The 18,013-nt window shown below is 36.9% G+C and overlaps 2 protein-coding genes across 2 annotated transcripts; one reads left to right on the plus strand and one right to left on the minus strand.

The window, feature by feature from the left end:
* Positions 1-290: 290 nt before the first annotated feature.
* Positions 291-5,937, minus strand: LOC107818211 (calmodulin calcium-dependent NAD kinase). The gene is made up of 9 exons (XM_016644163.2): positions 5,674-5,937; positions 5,297-5,512; positions 4,979-5,202; positions 4,791-4,849; positions 2,187-2,411; positions 1,981-2,110; positions 1,398-1,714; positions 924-1,068; positions 291-652 (listed from the first exon to the last, which is right to left on the minus strand). Exons 1-9 carry the CDS (start codon positions 5,681-5,683, stop codon positions 410-412), a joined length of 1,569 nt encoding a protein of 522 aa, XP_016499649.1. The 5' UTR covers positions 5,684-5,937; the 3' UTR covers positions 291-409.
* Positions 5,938-15,912: 9,975 nt separating this feature from the next.
* On the plus strand, positions 15,913-17,372 carry LOC142175842 (uncharacterized). The gene is made up of 3 exons (XM_075242842.1): positions 15,913-16,092; positions 16,868-16,981; positions 17,127-17,372. The coding sequence occupies exons 1-3, from the start codon at positions 15,913-15,915 to the stop codon at positions 17,370-17,372; spliced, it is 540 nt and encodes a 179-aa protein (XP_075098943.1).
* Positions 17,373-18,013: the final 641 nt, after the last annotated feature.

Below are 18,013 nucleotides of genomic sequence, written 5' to 3' on the forward strand. Positions count from 1 at the left end.
GAATTTGTAACTCTTAACTTGCTTTATATTATGTTGAATACTTTATTATACTAATGTCACAAAGAACTAAATCAAATGAAGAACTATGGCTCACTGGCCTAGAGTTATTAAAAATTATTGTTGAAGTGTCAATTAATATTAGTCTAGACTTTAGACTATTGGTCCGATGTTTGAATGTGCTATCTGATTCCTTAATAAAAACTGTAGATCATCAGTCCAAATATAATATTGAACCAGTTAGTAAACTTGCTAATCCTAAACCAGAAAAGCTGGAATATATAGTTAAACGAAAAGGAAAAAACCCAAGAAAGTGCCGGGCATCCAAATTCAAATGACTGTAACATTAATCTTTCGGCATTTGAACAAAATAAAAATAACAAAAAATAGCGACAATAGAAAAGATGTCGTTCTAAAGCAATTTAGGCCGATATTCAATTTTTCGAATGGCAGCTTTGAGCTCTTGCTGGAGAATAGACCTAGTAGGTAACAAAACCATGTCATTCCAGACTGAACCAGGCTGGGATAATTCATCTTTTGGGTAGAGCTCGTATATGGACTCGGCTTCTTCATTCACATTTCTTACCATTTCCAAACATTTGATGTCTTCCGGTTCCACCAACATTTTATTCTCTCCATCTTTCCATGCTATTAACTGCATGTATTTTAATACAACAAGATGATATGAATGGTCTATTTATTTTCTGCAAGGGTTAAGGTGACACTAAAATAATTTGCAACGGCCGAATAATGAAAATTCACATATGATTGTGTTAGTGTGTGGCACTTAAATAAATTAAGGTAAATCCTTAGAACTCCAATAAGTTTTTCAATTTCATCTAGGAATATGCATGTCTACGGTACGTTCCACGAATGTTCTAATTAGGAATTGAACGCAGCAAATACAATAGAGATAAGAATCTTACCGTTGGTTTGGAGCCTAAAACGTTGGTGCAGTAGAGCCTGGCGTTATCAACAATATCACAGTACTTGGGAAATGCGTTTGCAAATCTCTTGTGAGATTTCAGTTGAGGCTTCACTCTAACTGCCCTCCCTGTTCCTATAGCTCTCCTGCATAAAGATTTCACAAGGAAAAAGATAAATTAAAAGAACAAAAAAGAAGTTATTTCTAAGTTCCAAATTGTAGAAATTCAGACTAAATAACTTTTACTCTATAATTTAAGTAAAAAAATAATAATATCTATAAACCTAGTGGGAAACATGGCTAGGCCCCAGACTAGAGAAGACGGGTGGAATTGATAGAAGGTTTTGTCCATTTTTCGCTAGTGAAATTGATAGATTCTTTGAGTATCAAATACTACATCTAAAGGTTTGAGAAATTATTAAGAAATGTTTAACAAACCATATGCGTATTCTTAATTATTAGAAGTAATATATACCTGATGCCTCTAACAACAGCTAGGTAAGGATCACATACAACTCCCACCAATTCAATTCTGTAAGGTTTAGTGATCTTAGCCTCTTCTCCTTGTTCCTGTTCAACTTGTTCCCAATAATTTTCAGCAACTGTTCCATCCTCTGCAACCTTGTATCCTTCCCCCATTCGATACCGATGTTTGTGTACGTTTCTTGCCATGGCTATGGTCTGCTCAACAAATGGTACCCATGACAAGGTTCCATCCATTATAACATCGCGCCCTTCGTTAAGAGCTGTGACTAGGAGGGAAGATGCTGCATCTGTTGAATTTTGATGTACCTGTTTATATATTTTGAACAGTTTCTTGTTAAATTCACATGGCCAAGATTGCATAAGTCAGTGGCGGATCGATTATGGGTTCCTGAGCACCCTAGAGCTAAACATTATTACTTATATTAAAAATTAGTAATTCATATAAATACATTAATTAACGTAACTAAGCACTCAGACTCGGTAGTAATTTTCAGATTAAAAATAGTTGAGCACCTACAATTTGAAAATCCTGGCATAAGTATACAGTAAAAATTCATAGCAAGTGTTGTTACCAATTCAGCAGTTTGAAGCATGTCGTGATGATGACCTCTTGAGCTAAGGGCTCTGTAAATTACATCAGTTTCCTTGAAAGCATCTGCCTCTACCACTACTGCATTTACAGCTGCTTCGGACCAAAATGACCTGCCAAAAACATTGTTGTCAAAATTTGTAAATGAATTGCAAATAAAAGGAAAATAGAGATGAAATTAGTACGTACTGTTTAAGGATGTCTTTGAGGACAGTGGATTTGCCAGCACCCATGCCACCACCCATGAGTAGGAGCACTGGACTTCGTTGACTGTGAGCCACAGGGACCATAACGTCTGTACATTTGGAGTCCCCATTTGATGATACTGTTCCAATTGCCTTCATCTCCTCTACCAGCGTTGAAAATACCCTTGTCACTTTTAGGTCCTTTGTTATCTTCTCGAACCTCTGTTTCCTACATTCTCCCACCAATATTAGTCAATAATTGCTGTTTGGTACGTTCAAGTTATTTCCGTGTGATTTATAGTAGATCAGTCATTGGTGCTATCAGGATAGGCAAGGGCGACCCGTCCATAAAGCGGGTAAAACAATTGTTTTAGGCCCCACATTTATGAGGGCCCATTTTTTGGTTATACCTAAAATAAAATAAAAATTAAAAATAAAAACTATAAAGTGAAACAATACATGGGAAGTTTGCATAAAAAGAGAACACAAATTTGAGATAGTGGACCACAACTTTTTCGAGCATAACTTTCTCGAGCAAAGTAAAAATTTTGTGTGCACTATATTATATTTTTATACTTTGTTCTTCAATTTATTATTCATGCCTCCATTCTGCAATAGTCAAAGATCAAGCATTATCGTGGAGTTTCAGATTTCAGAGTTCAGCGTATTGATTCAAGAAATAGTGGAAATTTTTTTGTTCGTTCTATTTTCATAATTCAAGTCTTACGACAAGCATACTCGAGCAGAAAATTTAATTTGATATCAAGTTATCCGTTCTTGAACCAGGTTCTATCATTCTATCTTTTTATTATTTTCTCATCTAAAATTTAATATTTTGCTATTTAGTGCATTTTTAGATTATTTATTAGAAGATAAGTATGTCAAATAGAAAGTATGAATCGTTATGAAAAACTCAAGAAAAGAAGAAGAATTCAAAGTCTAATACAATCTCAAAAAGGTGCTCTTGATAATTTTTTTTTGATTATAAGAAAATTATTAGTAACTTTGCATCTAATAAAGCTAGAAAAATTGACTTCAAATAACAAAAAAAAAATTATAAACATTAAGGCCCCTCATTAAAGTTTGGCTTTAGGCCCCAAAATACGTCGGGCCACCCTGAGGATAGGCTGCCTACATCACACCCTCTTGAGGTTCCTGAACCCTGCATGAACGCGAGATACTTTGTGCAACGGGCTGATACTTTCTTTTTAGACTTTTAATCTTACTACACGCAGTAATGAAATCAGATTTTCGTATCAATTTAGCTTGTGCATGACTGCATGGGTTTGGGTCTAGGAATTTATTAAACACGTTACTTTCTATCTTAAGTTAATGTGTATTTGCTTTATTTTTCAAGGCGTTGTTATACGTACACGTTGTTTTTCTATAAGAACTATATATATACATACAAAATGGTGACATTACTTGGTTGGAAGTGTCTGCCATGAATTGAGCAACTCTAGTACGTCTCTTCATATCTATCAATGAGTCAAGATTTTCCTTTGTCATAGTTTTACTAAAAGTGGATATGCCTAATTCCATGATTCCATCTACCTCAAAGAAAAGGAATAGTAAAATAATCGTTTTGGAGGAGAGTCGCGCTGTCTTTACAACTTGCAATTTCAACAAAAGACATCCCATCTCTAGATTTTTTCTATTCCATTATTTACAACATGCCATATCTCAAAAAGTTAGAATAAGAAGAAGAATATTTTTAAGAAAAAAATAGTACCAATCGTTCGAAGTAGCTCCAAGATGTCATTTCCAAATTGTATGTACATTTTTCTTTGTTCCCTAGCTACTTCCTTCTATCTTCTCCTTTTTTTTAAATATATATGTTAAACTTTACCCTCCAAATCCCCAACGGTGACTTTTATTACTTCCTCTCATTGCTAAAATAGACAGATAAAGGATTCTTTCATCTATTTCTCACTTGTGGAAGGGGACCAGTTGCTACTAGTTTGACAACCTAGAATTGTACAAAAAAAATTGGAAAAAAAAACTTTGTCTAGTTGTATTTTCTGCATGCTTGAAGAAAATAGCAAAAAATTAAGATATTATATTATTTTGTACTAATAACTACTGTATTTATTTAAATCCTTAAATTTTTGTTTTCAGATTACATGAAAGTTTTAAACATGCTGTTTGGATTCTCAAACCCTCCTTTCAGATTGACCACACAACTTAAAATAAAAGTTTGATTTTTACAATGCCTTTTAATATAACTTGTAAAGATGAATGAAATTATTGTCAGTATGCTGAATAAGATGAAAACAAAATTGGTGGTCGTCGATTTCAAATCCCATCATGTAAGAGTATTGACAATAGGCCTAACAAAATTGACAGAAAATACTTCAGCTCGAAACGACAGTTCATTATCCACCAGTATAAATTTCGTATCCCATTTGTTCACCATTATTAATTTGTTTAAAATGTACAGCGCATAACTAGAAATAATACTACTCCAATAAAATAAGGTTTATAGTGAAAAGTATTTCAAAATACTTTAATAAATTATGATAACAGCTTAATATTTAACTAACGCGAAATCCAGGAAGAAAATACTATAATAATAATGTGATATAAATATATGTTCACTTATTATTACCTTGTAGCTGCCAGCACCAAATCCTTGAGTCTTTTTTGATCAGAATCAACACTTAACACCTTCAACAAAAAAGACGTTGACCTTTAATTAGCTTGTGGTTTATCAAAAATCTTTTTGTAATTTCTTGCTTCTTGATTTTCTCTATTTAAAAAGAAAATGGAAATCAATACCCATAGATCGATACATACCTGGCTAATGAATACAGAAGCTTTACTCCAATGGAAAGCAAAATAAGCAAGAATACACCTCTCTAATTCATTCTCCAACTTTATATACAAAGATTCAGCATCTTCTTCATTAGCAAAGTATTCAAATATGGTATTATCACACCCTTTGGATCTCCTCAAATATTCCTGTACTAGCTCTCCTAAGCGAGGACACTCACTTTCATCTTTAAACCCCAATTGCCTTGCTATACAATACAAGATAAAAAGCTTCAAATAATCAAGAACATAAACTGGAAAAAAACGACAAAATTAAATTAATCGAAAATAAAAAGTACTGACCAACATAATGGGAAAACTTTTCGAGTTTACCAGCACGACCAGATTCAGTTCTGTCCAAAATAGGAGTAAGGGGATTGAAATTTATTTGATTATCATCAACTTTGGAAGATTTGGATTTAGATTTAGAAGATTTGTGAAGATGCATGGCGAAAACAGATATAATTCCCACAAGACTTGCAACCAATATATGCGAAGCAACCACTTTTCCATAGCTATCTGCATATATAGAGATTTATATATAAGAAAGAGAAAACACTTTTAGAAGAATATGTAATCATATACAGACCACATATAGTGATGATATTTTGACAAAAGACGAGGTCAACAATTCAAACTTTAGAATTAATGGGAGAGGGGGAAGGGACTTAGTGGGTTACATTTCAGCATGTTTTGTTGCTGTAGAAGAAATAATCTTTCAACTAGGAGTTGAACTTTCTTTCTTGGTTTCTGCCTTTTTCAGCTGAAAATGAAAATTTCTTGGGGAATTAATGGAAGAGTTAATGTGGATAAAATAGATATAAAGGCATTCTCCTTTCCAGAGGATGCTGCATATATTATATTATATCAATATATATATTTTTTAAGGTGAGGTGGTGGACCTGAAAGAAATAAAATATGAATTTTATTTTCTAACTACCATAATATTCCAAGTTGCAACTACTACGATTTCACCATTAATTGACTACTCTCGTTTTTTCCATTATGATAGACCTTTATTTACTGACCACATGTAATTTATCGTAAAGTATACTTTAGATATTTGAGTACAATAAGGAAATATATATTACAAGTAGTAGTAAGTACTATTTTTCATTTTTATTAAATGTACTATTCAGGCTAGCGCACCTCGACTAATTTATCGGGTTACCGGCTATTTCTCACTAGCAATAGTTTTCAAGTAACTCTGTCCACCAAAACTTGAATAGATGAGAAGAAATCACCTAGTGTTTCTTGTTTTTGCTGGGATTTGAACCTAAAAATTCATGATTCCCAACAAAATTTATTTTGAAAAGACAAAAAAACTATATTTAAAAGTCTTAATTCCTTCAGAAAAAATATTTTGTTTAAATTTCGGGAGACCATAAAGTTATAGTTTTGGGACAAGAGAGTACTAATTTAGTACTGTAATTATCTTTTAAAGGGAGAGATACAGGCTATAATGGCTCAAAATTATGCACCAGTATTTTATAAGTCTAACTAATTCTGCAGAATCTTCCGTTACGAATGGATAATGTGAAATCAAACTCACATGGTACGTTAGGTGCCAACTTCCAAGCACAAAAATAAAATAGCAGGACTCAATGAACTCGAGGGTAATTAATTTATATAAATAGATTTCTCTTTCGTGCGTGATAACTTAGAGATCACTAAGAATAAAATAATGAAATATTCTCCGACTTTTAAAACTTATACATAGACTTGATACTGACTTGATAAAATTTTGTTTAAACAAGGATAACCCCTTTCATCAGCTAATTCCGTCGCAACAAACGTGTTTATCTTCAAAATCAGATAACAATTCAATTTATTAGTGGTTAAAAGGATATGTGGATTAATTTGATACAAAGCGATAAATTAGTTTGCAATTAAAATAAATAGCGATACAATAACTGCAAACCACAGGAATTGGATGATTTCAATTTTAGAATGCAGCCACCCTTGAATTGAATACAGTTTTATTGACAGAAAAATATCAAAGAGTAAGAGCTTGAAAAATATATTGCTTATGAGTGTATGTTACCATCTCCTAATGAATTGTCAAGTCCTCTTTATATATTAGGAGAGATCTACCTTTTAAGGTATTATTCTATTGTTCTATAAAAGGTAAAAGTCTTTGATTTGCTAACCGTTGGCTCCCTTTTTGAGTCGTCCCGTGATTTCTGCCATAATAATTGGTTAATGGCGAGAATTAGAGTTGCGCATAATTTGGTAAATACCGAATTACCGTACCGAAATCGAAAATTTTGATATTTGGTATTCGGTATTTTGGTATTTGGTATGATATTTGGTTTAAGTTTTTAAAAAAATTAGTATTAAGTATGGTATTTGGTATTTTAAAATAAAATACCGAAATACCGATACCGTACCGAAATATATATTATATTACACAAAACACATATTATCAATTATAACATAAATATAAAAAATCTAAAATTTTACTTTCCTTTATTCTCTAAATTAATCAATTTACTCTAAACAAGTAACAAGACATTTTTAATGATCAAATTATTCTTTTATGTAAAGTTTTCTCTCTATGGGTCGATATTTGATGGTTTTGGACAAAATTTTTATCAACAAACATTTTCAGTTTTGTATTTTTGAGTACTTTAATTAAGAATATTAGAGTTTATGGCTCTATGCACTAGTTAGTATTCAAACCGAATAAACCGAAATCGAAAGAAGAAAAACCGAACCATACCAAATTTAATTTGGTAGGGTATTGGTATAGGATTTTAAGAAACCGAATACCGAAAATACCGAACCGAAATATCTAACTACCGTACCGATCGACGAACCCCTAGCGAGAATTATGGACCCTTGTCAGATGAGTTGGCAAAGCTTTTACCGAGACCCCTAGAAACGGGACGGGTTATGCCTTTGGTTAACTCGAGGGCAAATCTGATAATCTCGATGGCTAGTTTTGATGATGCTTTGGATCCGATCTCGAATATTATATTCCGCCCTTGGCTGACTATGTTGGATGTCAGATCGAACCTCACACTTCAATTTTTACCCAATTACAGATGTAGCGACCTTGGCCCTCCATTTCACAAGCTCGATCGAACACGGAGCTCGGTTTTACCCGTACACAGATAGTCCTCTCATTTTTCGGAGACTCGGTGATGAGAAATGATATGAGCTCTCGATTCTCACTTCGATCAATCATGACATATGCGATAAAACGCAAGCGACAAAAAGTAATTGAACGCCCTATCGGTCCAGTCTTCAAGGCATTAAATGTGTGTCAGTTAATGGTCGATCATCTTGGGATGTGAACCGCCGTTTGGAAAAACTATAAATACCCTTCAATCCATTAATTACAACATTTTCCATTCCAACTCTTACTCTTGCGTTTTAAGAGAACTTCATCATCCTCATCTTCTGGTTTTCTGGCTTTAAGCTTAAGAACTTCCTTCCTTGTTAGTTCTTTGAAATTTCTTCATAAGTTACCTGCTAGTTACACCTACTCCACCTTTACCAACATCTTCTTCTCTCCTCTATTTTGAAAAAATGGCAAAGACTTCAAAATCTATTCCTAAAAAAGAAAACCCTTCTTTTTCACGACCATCTATTGAAAAAAATGTTTCGTCTGTTGCTGCTGAAGAACCGGTACCGGAACCCCCTCTGAAATCGTTCGTACCTACGGGGTGCCCAACCGGTGCTGATTTTAAGGTCGAGAAAACCTCCTCGGTGCTGGGTCGGTATGAGCCGGTCTCGAGATATATCTTCTCGGTCACCGAGGACATCCTCTCCAATGTCAAAAAAGATTGTAACTGGGCTGGCAAGCATGTGGTAGTACCCAAGCCCGAGGAAGCCATTACCACCCACGTGGAGAATTTTTTGAGTGTTTACACTTATCCCTTCACGTTGGGTCCCTTGGACCCGGTCATCGTTGCCTTCTGTAAGAGGTACGAGGTGACCCTTTGGTCAAATTCACCCCTCGTTTTGGAGGATGGTAATTCTTCTTCGTTTCTTTGTGAGCAAGATCGAGGGGTGTCCCTTCACCATCGATCATTTAATGCGTTTGTATAGTCCCCGACTTTATCAAGGGGGATTAATCAAGCTTGCATGTCGGGCCAGTAAGGCCCCATTCTCGAGCATCGACGAGGATCGGAACCGAGGCTGGTTGGGCCGATTTGTCAGATTTAATCCCGGTCGAGGATATGCCATTTCCTGAAAAATGGAACATGAAACGTAAGTAAAACCTTGCCTTCAAGATTTGTTTTATAGCTTCTCCTTTTCTTTCCTTCCCATCGATATTTTGTGATGGTGCAGCTAGTGCGCGAATGCCTGATGCAGTACCTCGACTCAAGGAGTGGGTCGAGGGTATCGCAACACAGAGATCTTACTCCGAGCGCTCATGGCGTGAGCTTTCGAAGGGCCGATGGGAGGCCCGTTCTCATGGTGATATTTTTTCTTTAAGTTACATTTGACCTTATTTTCACGCCGTCGATTTTTAACTCGTTTTAAAGACGTTGAAATGAGGCCTCCATCCGGTGATGATGACATTTTCACCGAGCCCCCTGCTCCGAAGCAGGACAAAGAAAAGAAAAGAAAAAAGGCTTCGAGTTCTCCGGGACCTGAGAAGAAGAGGCCGAGAAAAAGATTGGCGCGTAAGCCCAAGGGAAATGCCGGTGGTCGAGCATTGTCCCCGGACTCACTCTATCGATTAAGAGATGAGTCTGAGGAGGAAGGGGAAGCCTTTGATCTCGTAGCCAATATGCTGCAGCTCGAAGATCAATGGGCCTCTGAACCAGGAGGAGGCAAGGCCGAATTTCATCATGTCGGGGAGGCCGAGGTGGAGGCAAGAGTTGAGATTTACTGAGATGCGGGCAAAGCCTCGCAGGAAGCACTTATTCCGATAGAGATTGCTGAGTCGCCTCATTCACAGAGTCGATGTTTAACGAGACTCAAGCAACAAAAGAACGCCCCATCGAGGGAGCCCACATATCGAACGACCCTTTTCGTGATTTTTTCGATGGCGTGGATTCGACGGCCACGGAGGATGCCATTGGATTTGATGATTTAGAGATACCGAGGAAGATCTTTGTAAGGCCCCGGGAATATTTAGACTCTAAATACGCCGATTACTAGCCTAATGTTATGAATGAGATATATTTATTATCGTGATCGTAGTATATTGTATTTGTCTAGGGGTATATCACAGAATAGTAAATGTTAGACCAATGTCCATGGAGAGCATATGTGGAAAATTTAATGAATATGATTAGACTTACTGTTTTTTAAAAGAAGAATGAAAGTCACTTTCTCTAAGTCTATTGGTTGCTTTTCTAAAGTATTATGACCACTTTTACTAAGATATGGATTTAAGTAATATTTGCGTGGGCCACTAGCTAAGGGTACAAATTAAAGAGAATGGCATATGTAAAAGGAAAAGAAACCAGCAATCCCAATAAGTGTTGGCAATTGGAAAAAGGGGAAAAAAAAGAAAAGAAATATTTTTCTAAGGATTGGAAATAGAAGTTTAAGGAGAACGGCGTACAACTTCTGGCGAGTTACACACGTAACATCTCCCCGTTGACACAGTGCACTAGGTTTCATTCTTTATTAGTTCTTCCTCCTTTGTTCTTTAATTACCAAGTATATATGGAGATAAATATTCTAGTTGTAGACTAGAGTTAAGGTTTAAATGTGTATTTGGAGAAATTTTGAAATAATAAAGTGATAAGATTGAGATGAATTAACTTTTCTACAAAGAAATAGATGACATCCACAGTACATTGGGGGAAAAAATTGTTAGAAAAGCTAAGGTATTTGGCCATGATCTCTTGTACTAGTGGTTTTAGGATATTTTTGAGAAATTTGCTAAAGGACTAAACCTTGTTGAGAAATATATATATATATATATATATATATATATATATATATATATATATATATATATATATATATATATATGATGGACAAAGAAGTAAAGAATTTTAATTGGTATGATTTTCCTTGTTAGGCATGTAAGATGGTTTGAACCAGCAAAGGTTCTTTTGTCCTTTGGCAGTGAAAATTGTTTCCTTAGTTCACTAATTGTTCTATTTATCAGTATCGTGATCGTGACGGTTTCGGAATTGAATTGCAGATCGCCTTGAACGTACGATTGGATCGAAAAGTAAATTGAGGTGAGTTGAGGTTTACTTTTCTAGTAGGAAATTCCATTCTAACTCTTGTGCTCCATATGTTAGATAAAGCTAAGTCATGTCTTCTCGTGATCCAATACTTAGTTCACTTATTCTTATTCAGTACGACATTACATGAATACATACTTATGTGTATTACCAATTGTTATTTGCCTTTATTCGTGATATTCATATTCAGTAGGGAGAAATGGCCAACCTCCTTCAGCGTGAGTGCCATGATGTCAGGGTTACCTACCCCACGCTCGCAGGCGCCAACTGTTTGTTGGGGAGATAGGCCGACACTTCCCCGTACATGTTCCCAGATGCTCACGTACGCAAGGCCATTATGTGTAACAATTAACTTTGTAAAGTTATATCTTAAAATATATATAACTCAGTTTCTATTTCAGATATCAGTTATGGGCTCAATTTCTACATTAAGTTTCAGTTTTAGCTTACAGTTTTAGTTTCCAGCATATTACTTGGTTGTAAAATTTTATATTATTTATACGATTTTCCGTATATCCCTTTTCTTTCTTATATTTTTCAGAAGGTCTCACTCCGCCTTTTTATGAGGTAGCCTATGAGACTTACTGGGTATCCTTTGGTGGTACTTAGCCCGTTTGGGCCTTCTACGTCGTGTGGCAGGAATTGTGGATGCAGGTAATGAGGCACGTGGCTAGAGGAGATATTCTAGATTCAGTTTACATACTCCGTTGATTCATCCCAGCGGCAACAGACCCTTTTCAGACTATTATTTATAATTTTTTTTTACGTTTATTTTATTTTTGGGGGATGCCCCCGTAGGCTATGTATTTTAAATTTTATTTTTCAGATTCTAGAGGTTCATGACTTGTCAGTGGGTCAGTATTAAAATAGTTTGGGATTTATCCTTTATTATTATTATTTTTATCAGTCAACTTAAGAACTGCAACTTGATTAGAATTAATATTTAAGCACGTTAGATTCTTTGCTATTGAACTTGAAGTTTGATACAAATAGTACATGGTTCACTCAACGAGTGGTAAGGGTTGAGTGCCAATCACGTCCCATCCCAGTTTGGGGGCATGGCAAGTTGGTATCAAAGCAACCAGGTTTGAGAAGTCCTAAGGAGTCATGAGCCGTGTCTAGTAGAGTCTCATTTATGGGTATGTTGTGCACCATACTTATATCTGGGAGGCTGCAGGACATGTTAGGAGAATATCTTTTCTTTTACTCTTACATCGTGCTTTAGAGCTAAATGTTTCAGAATTCTAACACCCATTTATCTCTCATTTCAGCGCAAACAAGATGGTTAGAACAAGATCAACTTCATCCTCAACTGCTAACAATGTTGAGATACCAGCTGGTAATCATCAAGAAGCAGAACCAGAGGTTCAAGCCACACCAATAACACCAGCTGCAGTTAGAGCACGTGACAGAGGTAGAGGTAGAGGTAGAGGTCAAAATACTTGGGGTAGAGGTGGAAATGCCAGAGGTAATCAGGCTCCAGGTAGGGCCACTAGGCATGCATAAGCTCTACCTCAGCAGGTTATTAATGATCAGGTACCACCACATCAGCAGGATAATCGAATTGACAGAATTTTGGACTTTCTGGAGTCCCTAGCCCCTCCGGCTGGTGGTCGGGCTGCACGTGTTCATGCTCCTCCTCAGGACCCTCATGATTCAGATGAAGAGGTTATAGGAGATAATTTTCAAGCTCCACTCAAGGTACCACCACCAGTTGTGCCTGCAAATATTGCCCAGACAATGTAGTTACAAACAGAAAAATTGATCCACATACCTTTCTGAGATTAAACCCTTCTACTTATAATGGTACCGATAAACCAAATAAACTAATGTTATTTTTGGAAGAGATAGAGGAAATGTTTGTTTCTTTGGGTTGTCTTGAAACACAAGCCACAAAGTTGATTGGGTTTCGATTGAAGGGTGCAGCAGGACAATGGTGGAGAGGTTACAAGAAGGCCAGAGATTCCACATTACCGCCAGTTACTTGGCTCCAGTTCAAAGAAGCTTTCAGGGCCAAGTTTTTGCCTAGCAGTCGGATGGATGAGCTCCGACATCAATTCGAACATCTTAAACATGGTGTCAGTGACTAAATATGAGATGGAATTTACAAAATTGGCAGAGTATGCACCTAATTTGATACCGACAGAGAGAAAAAGTGAGAAGGTTCATCGAAGGCTTGAATCCACATATGGCAAAAGATATGACTTCACATCAGGATGACAAGACTTATCTTCAGGTTTTCAATATCGCTACGCGTAAGGAGGCTTTTGATAAAATCGCCAGGGAAAGCTAGATATAAAAGCAAGAAAGCTAGAACAACAGGTATTTATAGTGGATTTTCAGTTGGGGGGGGGGTAAGAACATGAATCATTTAGCTCACATTCAATCAACGGCTCACTCATCTCCTTATCCAGCTCTACTCAGACATGGCCAGCAGAGTAAGGGTCAGGCCAATCAGGGGCAAAGTTCAACTAGTCAGGGCCAACCTCGGTTCTCCTATCCTATATGTCCTTCGTGCAGCAAAATACATCCAGGGAAATGCCTTTTGGGTCAGAAAGGATGTTTCCACTGCATGATCCAGGTCATATTAAGATAGACTGTCCACTGCTTGGACAAGCTCCGGGGAAAACTCCAACCAGACAGGCAACATCCATGGGTAATTCTATAGTTGCGCCTTCTCCAGTTCGGGTATCTAATACTCAGACTGGGCGTGGTGCCAATAGAGGTGGAGCTCAGGGAGGAGGAAGACCAGCCAGATTCTATGTAGTTCTAGATAGGCAGAATGTTGAGGCATCTAACAGAGTTATTACATGTATTCTCTCGGTTTGTGGTCGCCTTGCTTATGTATTAGTTGATCCTGGTTCAACTTTCTTCTATGTGTCTCCTTATTTTTGTGTCGAGTTTGGAAAAGCACCAGAAAAATTAGGGGTTCCGTTTGAGGTTTCCACACCTATACGGGAATCTATTAAAGTTGAGTATATATTTAAAAACTACATCATCACAGTTCAGGGCCGAGAAACATTACCCGATTTGAACTTGTTAGATATGGTAGACTTTGACATCATAGCTGACATGGACTAGTTATCTTCTTGTCATGCTAAGGTTGATTGCCACGCGAAGACGGTTAGATTCTCATTTATTGGGGAAGATTCAATTATAATTAGAGGTGAAGTGGGTACGCCTGTGGGTAAGTTTATTTCTTACCTTAAGGCTAGAAAACTAGTTAACAATGGGTGTTTGGCATATCTAGCACATGTGCGTGATATGAAAGTTGGCTCCCCGGTGCTTGAATCAGTACCGATTGTGAAAGAGTTTTCAGACGTGTTCCCGGATGATCTCCCAGGGATACCACCAGATAGGGAGATTGAGTTTGGCATAGACACATTGCCAGGAACTCAACCAATCTCGATTCCTCCTTACAGAATGGCTCCATCTGAGCTAAATGAACTCAAGAAACAGTTACAAGACCTCTTAGATAAGGGTTTTATTCGACCTAGTGTTTCACCGTGGGGTACTCCAGTGTTGTTCATGAAGAAAAAAGATGGTTCCCTACGGATGTGTATAGATTACCGCTAGCTGAATAAGTTTACTATCAAAAATAAATATCCACTGCCCAGGATAGATGACTTATTTGATCAGTTGCAGGGTGCCAGGTATTTCTCAAAAATAGATCTGAGATCGGGATACCATCAGTTAAAAATCAGAGAAGCAGACATCCCGAAAATAGCTTTCATGACTCGGTACGGTTACTATGAATTTTTAGTGATGTCCTTTGGGTTGACCAATGCACCAGCAACTTTTATGGACTTAATGAACAGAGTCTTCAAGCCTTTCTTAGATACTTTTGTCATAATATTTATCGATGATATTTTGGTATATTCCCGTAGCCAGAAAGAGCATGAGAATCACTTGAGAACAGTTCTTTAAATACTCAAGGACCGTCAGCTTTATGCCAAATTTTCCAAATGTGAATTTTGGCTCGATACAGTTACATTTTTGGGACACGTGGTCTCGAAAGAAGACATTAGAGTAGACCCACAGAAAATAGAAGCAGTTAAGAGTTGGCGTAGGCCGATGACCCCTACAGAGATTTGTAGTTTTCTAGGGTTGGCAGGTTACTACTGCCGTTTTGTAGAAGGGTTCTCTTCAGTAGCTTCCCCGTTGACAAAGTTAACTCAGAAAAATGTGAAGTTCCAATGGTCTAAAGCTTATGAGAAAAGTTTTCAAGAACTCAAGAACAAGTTGACTACAGCCCCAATCCTGACTCTACCTACCCCTACAGGTAAATTTGTGATCTATTATGATGCTTCCAGAGTAGGATTAGGACGTGTTCTTATGCAGAATGACAAGGTAATTGCTTATGCTTCTAGGCAGTTAAATAATCATAAGAGAAATTATCCTACCCACGATCTTGAGCTAGCAACAGTTAGTTTTGGTCTAAAAATATGGCGTCACTACCTTTATGGAGAGCAATGTGACATTTATACAGATCAGAAAAGTTTGCAGTATATATTCAAGCAAAAAGAGTTGAATCTGAGACAACGCATGTGGTTAGAGTTACTTAAAGATTATGATTGTAATATCCTTTACCATCCTGGCAAAGCGAATGTAATTGCTAATGCTCTGAGCAGAAGATCCATGGGGAGTTTGACCAGGTTGTGTGTGGTCAAACGTCCAATAGTTAAGGAAGCCCAATAAATAGCTAGACAAGGGGTTCATCTCAATAAGAAGTATGATGGAAGGTTGATAGCAAGTATGGGTGCTAAGTCTACTTTAGTAGAGCAAGTTAAAGCCAAACAATTTGATGACCCTAGCTTGCTTAAGCTCAAGGAAGGTGTCCTCGGTGGCAAGATTAAGAATTTTGCACTTGATGAGAATGGTGTGATGAGACTTGATGGCCGCTTATGCGTGCCTAATGTAGAACATCTTCGAAGGGCAATTATGTTAGAAGCTCATAGCTCCAGATAATCAATACATCCAAGTTCTACCAAAATGTACCATGATTTGAGGGACGTTTATTGGTGGAATAATATGAAGCGAGATATTGTAGATTATGTATCACGGTGCCTTATCTGTCAGTAAGTAAAAGCTGAACACCAAAAGCCAGGTGGCTTAGCTCAAGTCATTGAAATACCAGAATGGAAATGAGAGAGAATAAATATGAATTTTGTGGTGGGCTTGCCGCAAACTTTTAAGAAACATGACTCCATTTGGGTCATAGTAGACCGACTCACTAAGTCAACTCACTTTTTGCCAGTCAAAATAACCTACACGGCACCCCAGTATGCAACATTATACATAAAGGAGATTGTTCGGTTGCATGGTTCTCCCATGTCTATTATATCTGATAGGGGTGCACAGTTTACTGCCCAGTTCTGGCAAAATTTTCAGGAAGGTCTCGGTACCCGAGTTAATCTAAATACAACTTTTCACCCTCAAACGGACGGGCAAGCCGAGAGGACAATTTAGACCTTGGAAGATATGTTACGAGCATGTGTTCTTGATTTTAAAGGAAACTGGGATGATCATCTTCCTTTGATTGAGTTCGTATATAATAACAGTTATCAAGCGAGCATTCAGATGGCCCCATTCGAGGCCCTATATGTGAGGCGATTGTCGTTCGCTTGTAGGGTGGTTTGTGTTAGGTGAAACAAAGCTTATTGGGCCAAACATAGTACATGATGCCTTGAAAAAGGTGAAACTTTTTCAGGAACAACTTAAAATAGCTCAAAGCCGACAAAAGTCATACTCAGATATAAGACGTCGCGATCTTGAGTTCAAAAGGGGTGACTATGAAGGTGTCTCCAATGAAGGGTATCATGAGGTTTGGTAGAAAAGGGAAGCTTAGCCCAAGATATATAGGGCCTTATCCAATTCTTAAAAGGATTGGGCTTGTGGCGTATCGACTAGCTTTACCTCCAGAGTTATCTTCTGTGCATCCAATTTTTCATGTGTCCATGCTGAAACAGTACTTTCACGACCCGAGTCATGTACTTGATAGACAGGAGATAGAGATTGATGATACTCTGACATATGAGGAGGTCCCTGTAGCTATAATAGACAGACAAGTTCGTAGACTTCGAACCAAAGACGTTGCTTCGGTGAAAGTAATATGGAGAAACCACTCAGCTGAGGAAGCTACATGGGAGCCCGAGGAAGCCATGAAGAAAAAATATCCTTATTTGATGACTTACTGTTTTTTAAAAGAAGAATGAAAGTCACTTTCTCTAAGTCTATTGGTTGCTTTTCTAAAGTATTATGACCACTTTTACTAAGATATGGATTTAAGTAATATTTGCGTGGGCCACTAGCTAAGGGTACAAATTAAAGAGAATGGCATATGTAAAAGGAAAAGAAACCAGCAACCCCAATAAGTGTTGGCAATTGGAAAAAGGGGAAAAAAAGAAAAGAAATATTTTTCTAAGGATTGGAAATAGAAGTTTAAGGAGAACGGCGTACAGCTTCTGGCGAGTTACACACGTAACATCTCCCCGTTGATACAGTGCACTAGGTTTCATTCTTTATTAGTTCTTCCTCCTTTGTTCTTTAATTACCAAGTATAAATGGAGATAAATATTCTAGTTGTAGACTAGAGTTAAGGTTTAAATGTGTATTTGGAGAAATTTTGAAATAATAAAGTGATAAGATTGAGATGAATTAACTTTTCTACAAAGAAATATATGACATCCACAGTACATTGGGGGAAAAATTGTTAGAAAAGCTAAGATATTTGGTCATGATCTCTTGTACTGGTGGTTTTAGGATATTTTTGAGAAATTTGCTAAAGGACTAAACCTTGTTGAGAAAATATATATATATATATATATATATATATATATATATATATATATATATA

This window comes from Nicotiana tabacum, chromosome 22, assembly GCF_000715075.1.
Source record: "Nicotiana tabacum cultivar K326 chromosome 22, ASM71507v2, whole genome shotgun sequence".
Lineage (NCBI taxonomy): Eukaryota > Viridiplantae > Streptophyta > Magnoliopsida > Solanales > Solanaceae > Nicotiana > Nicotiana tabacum.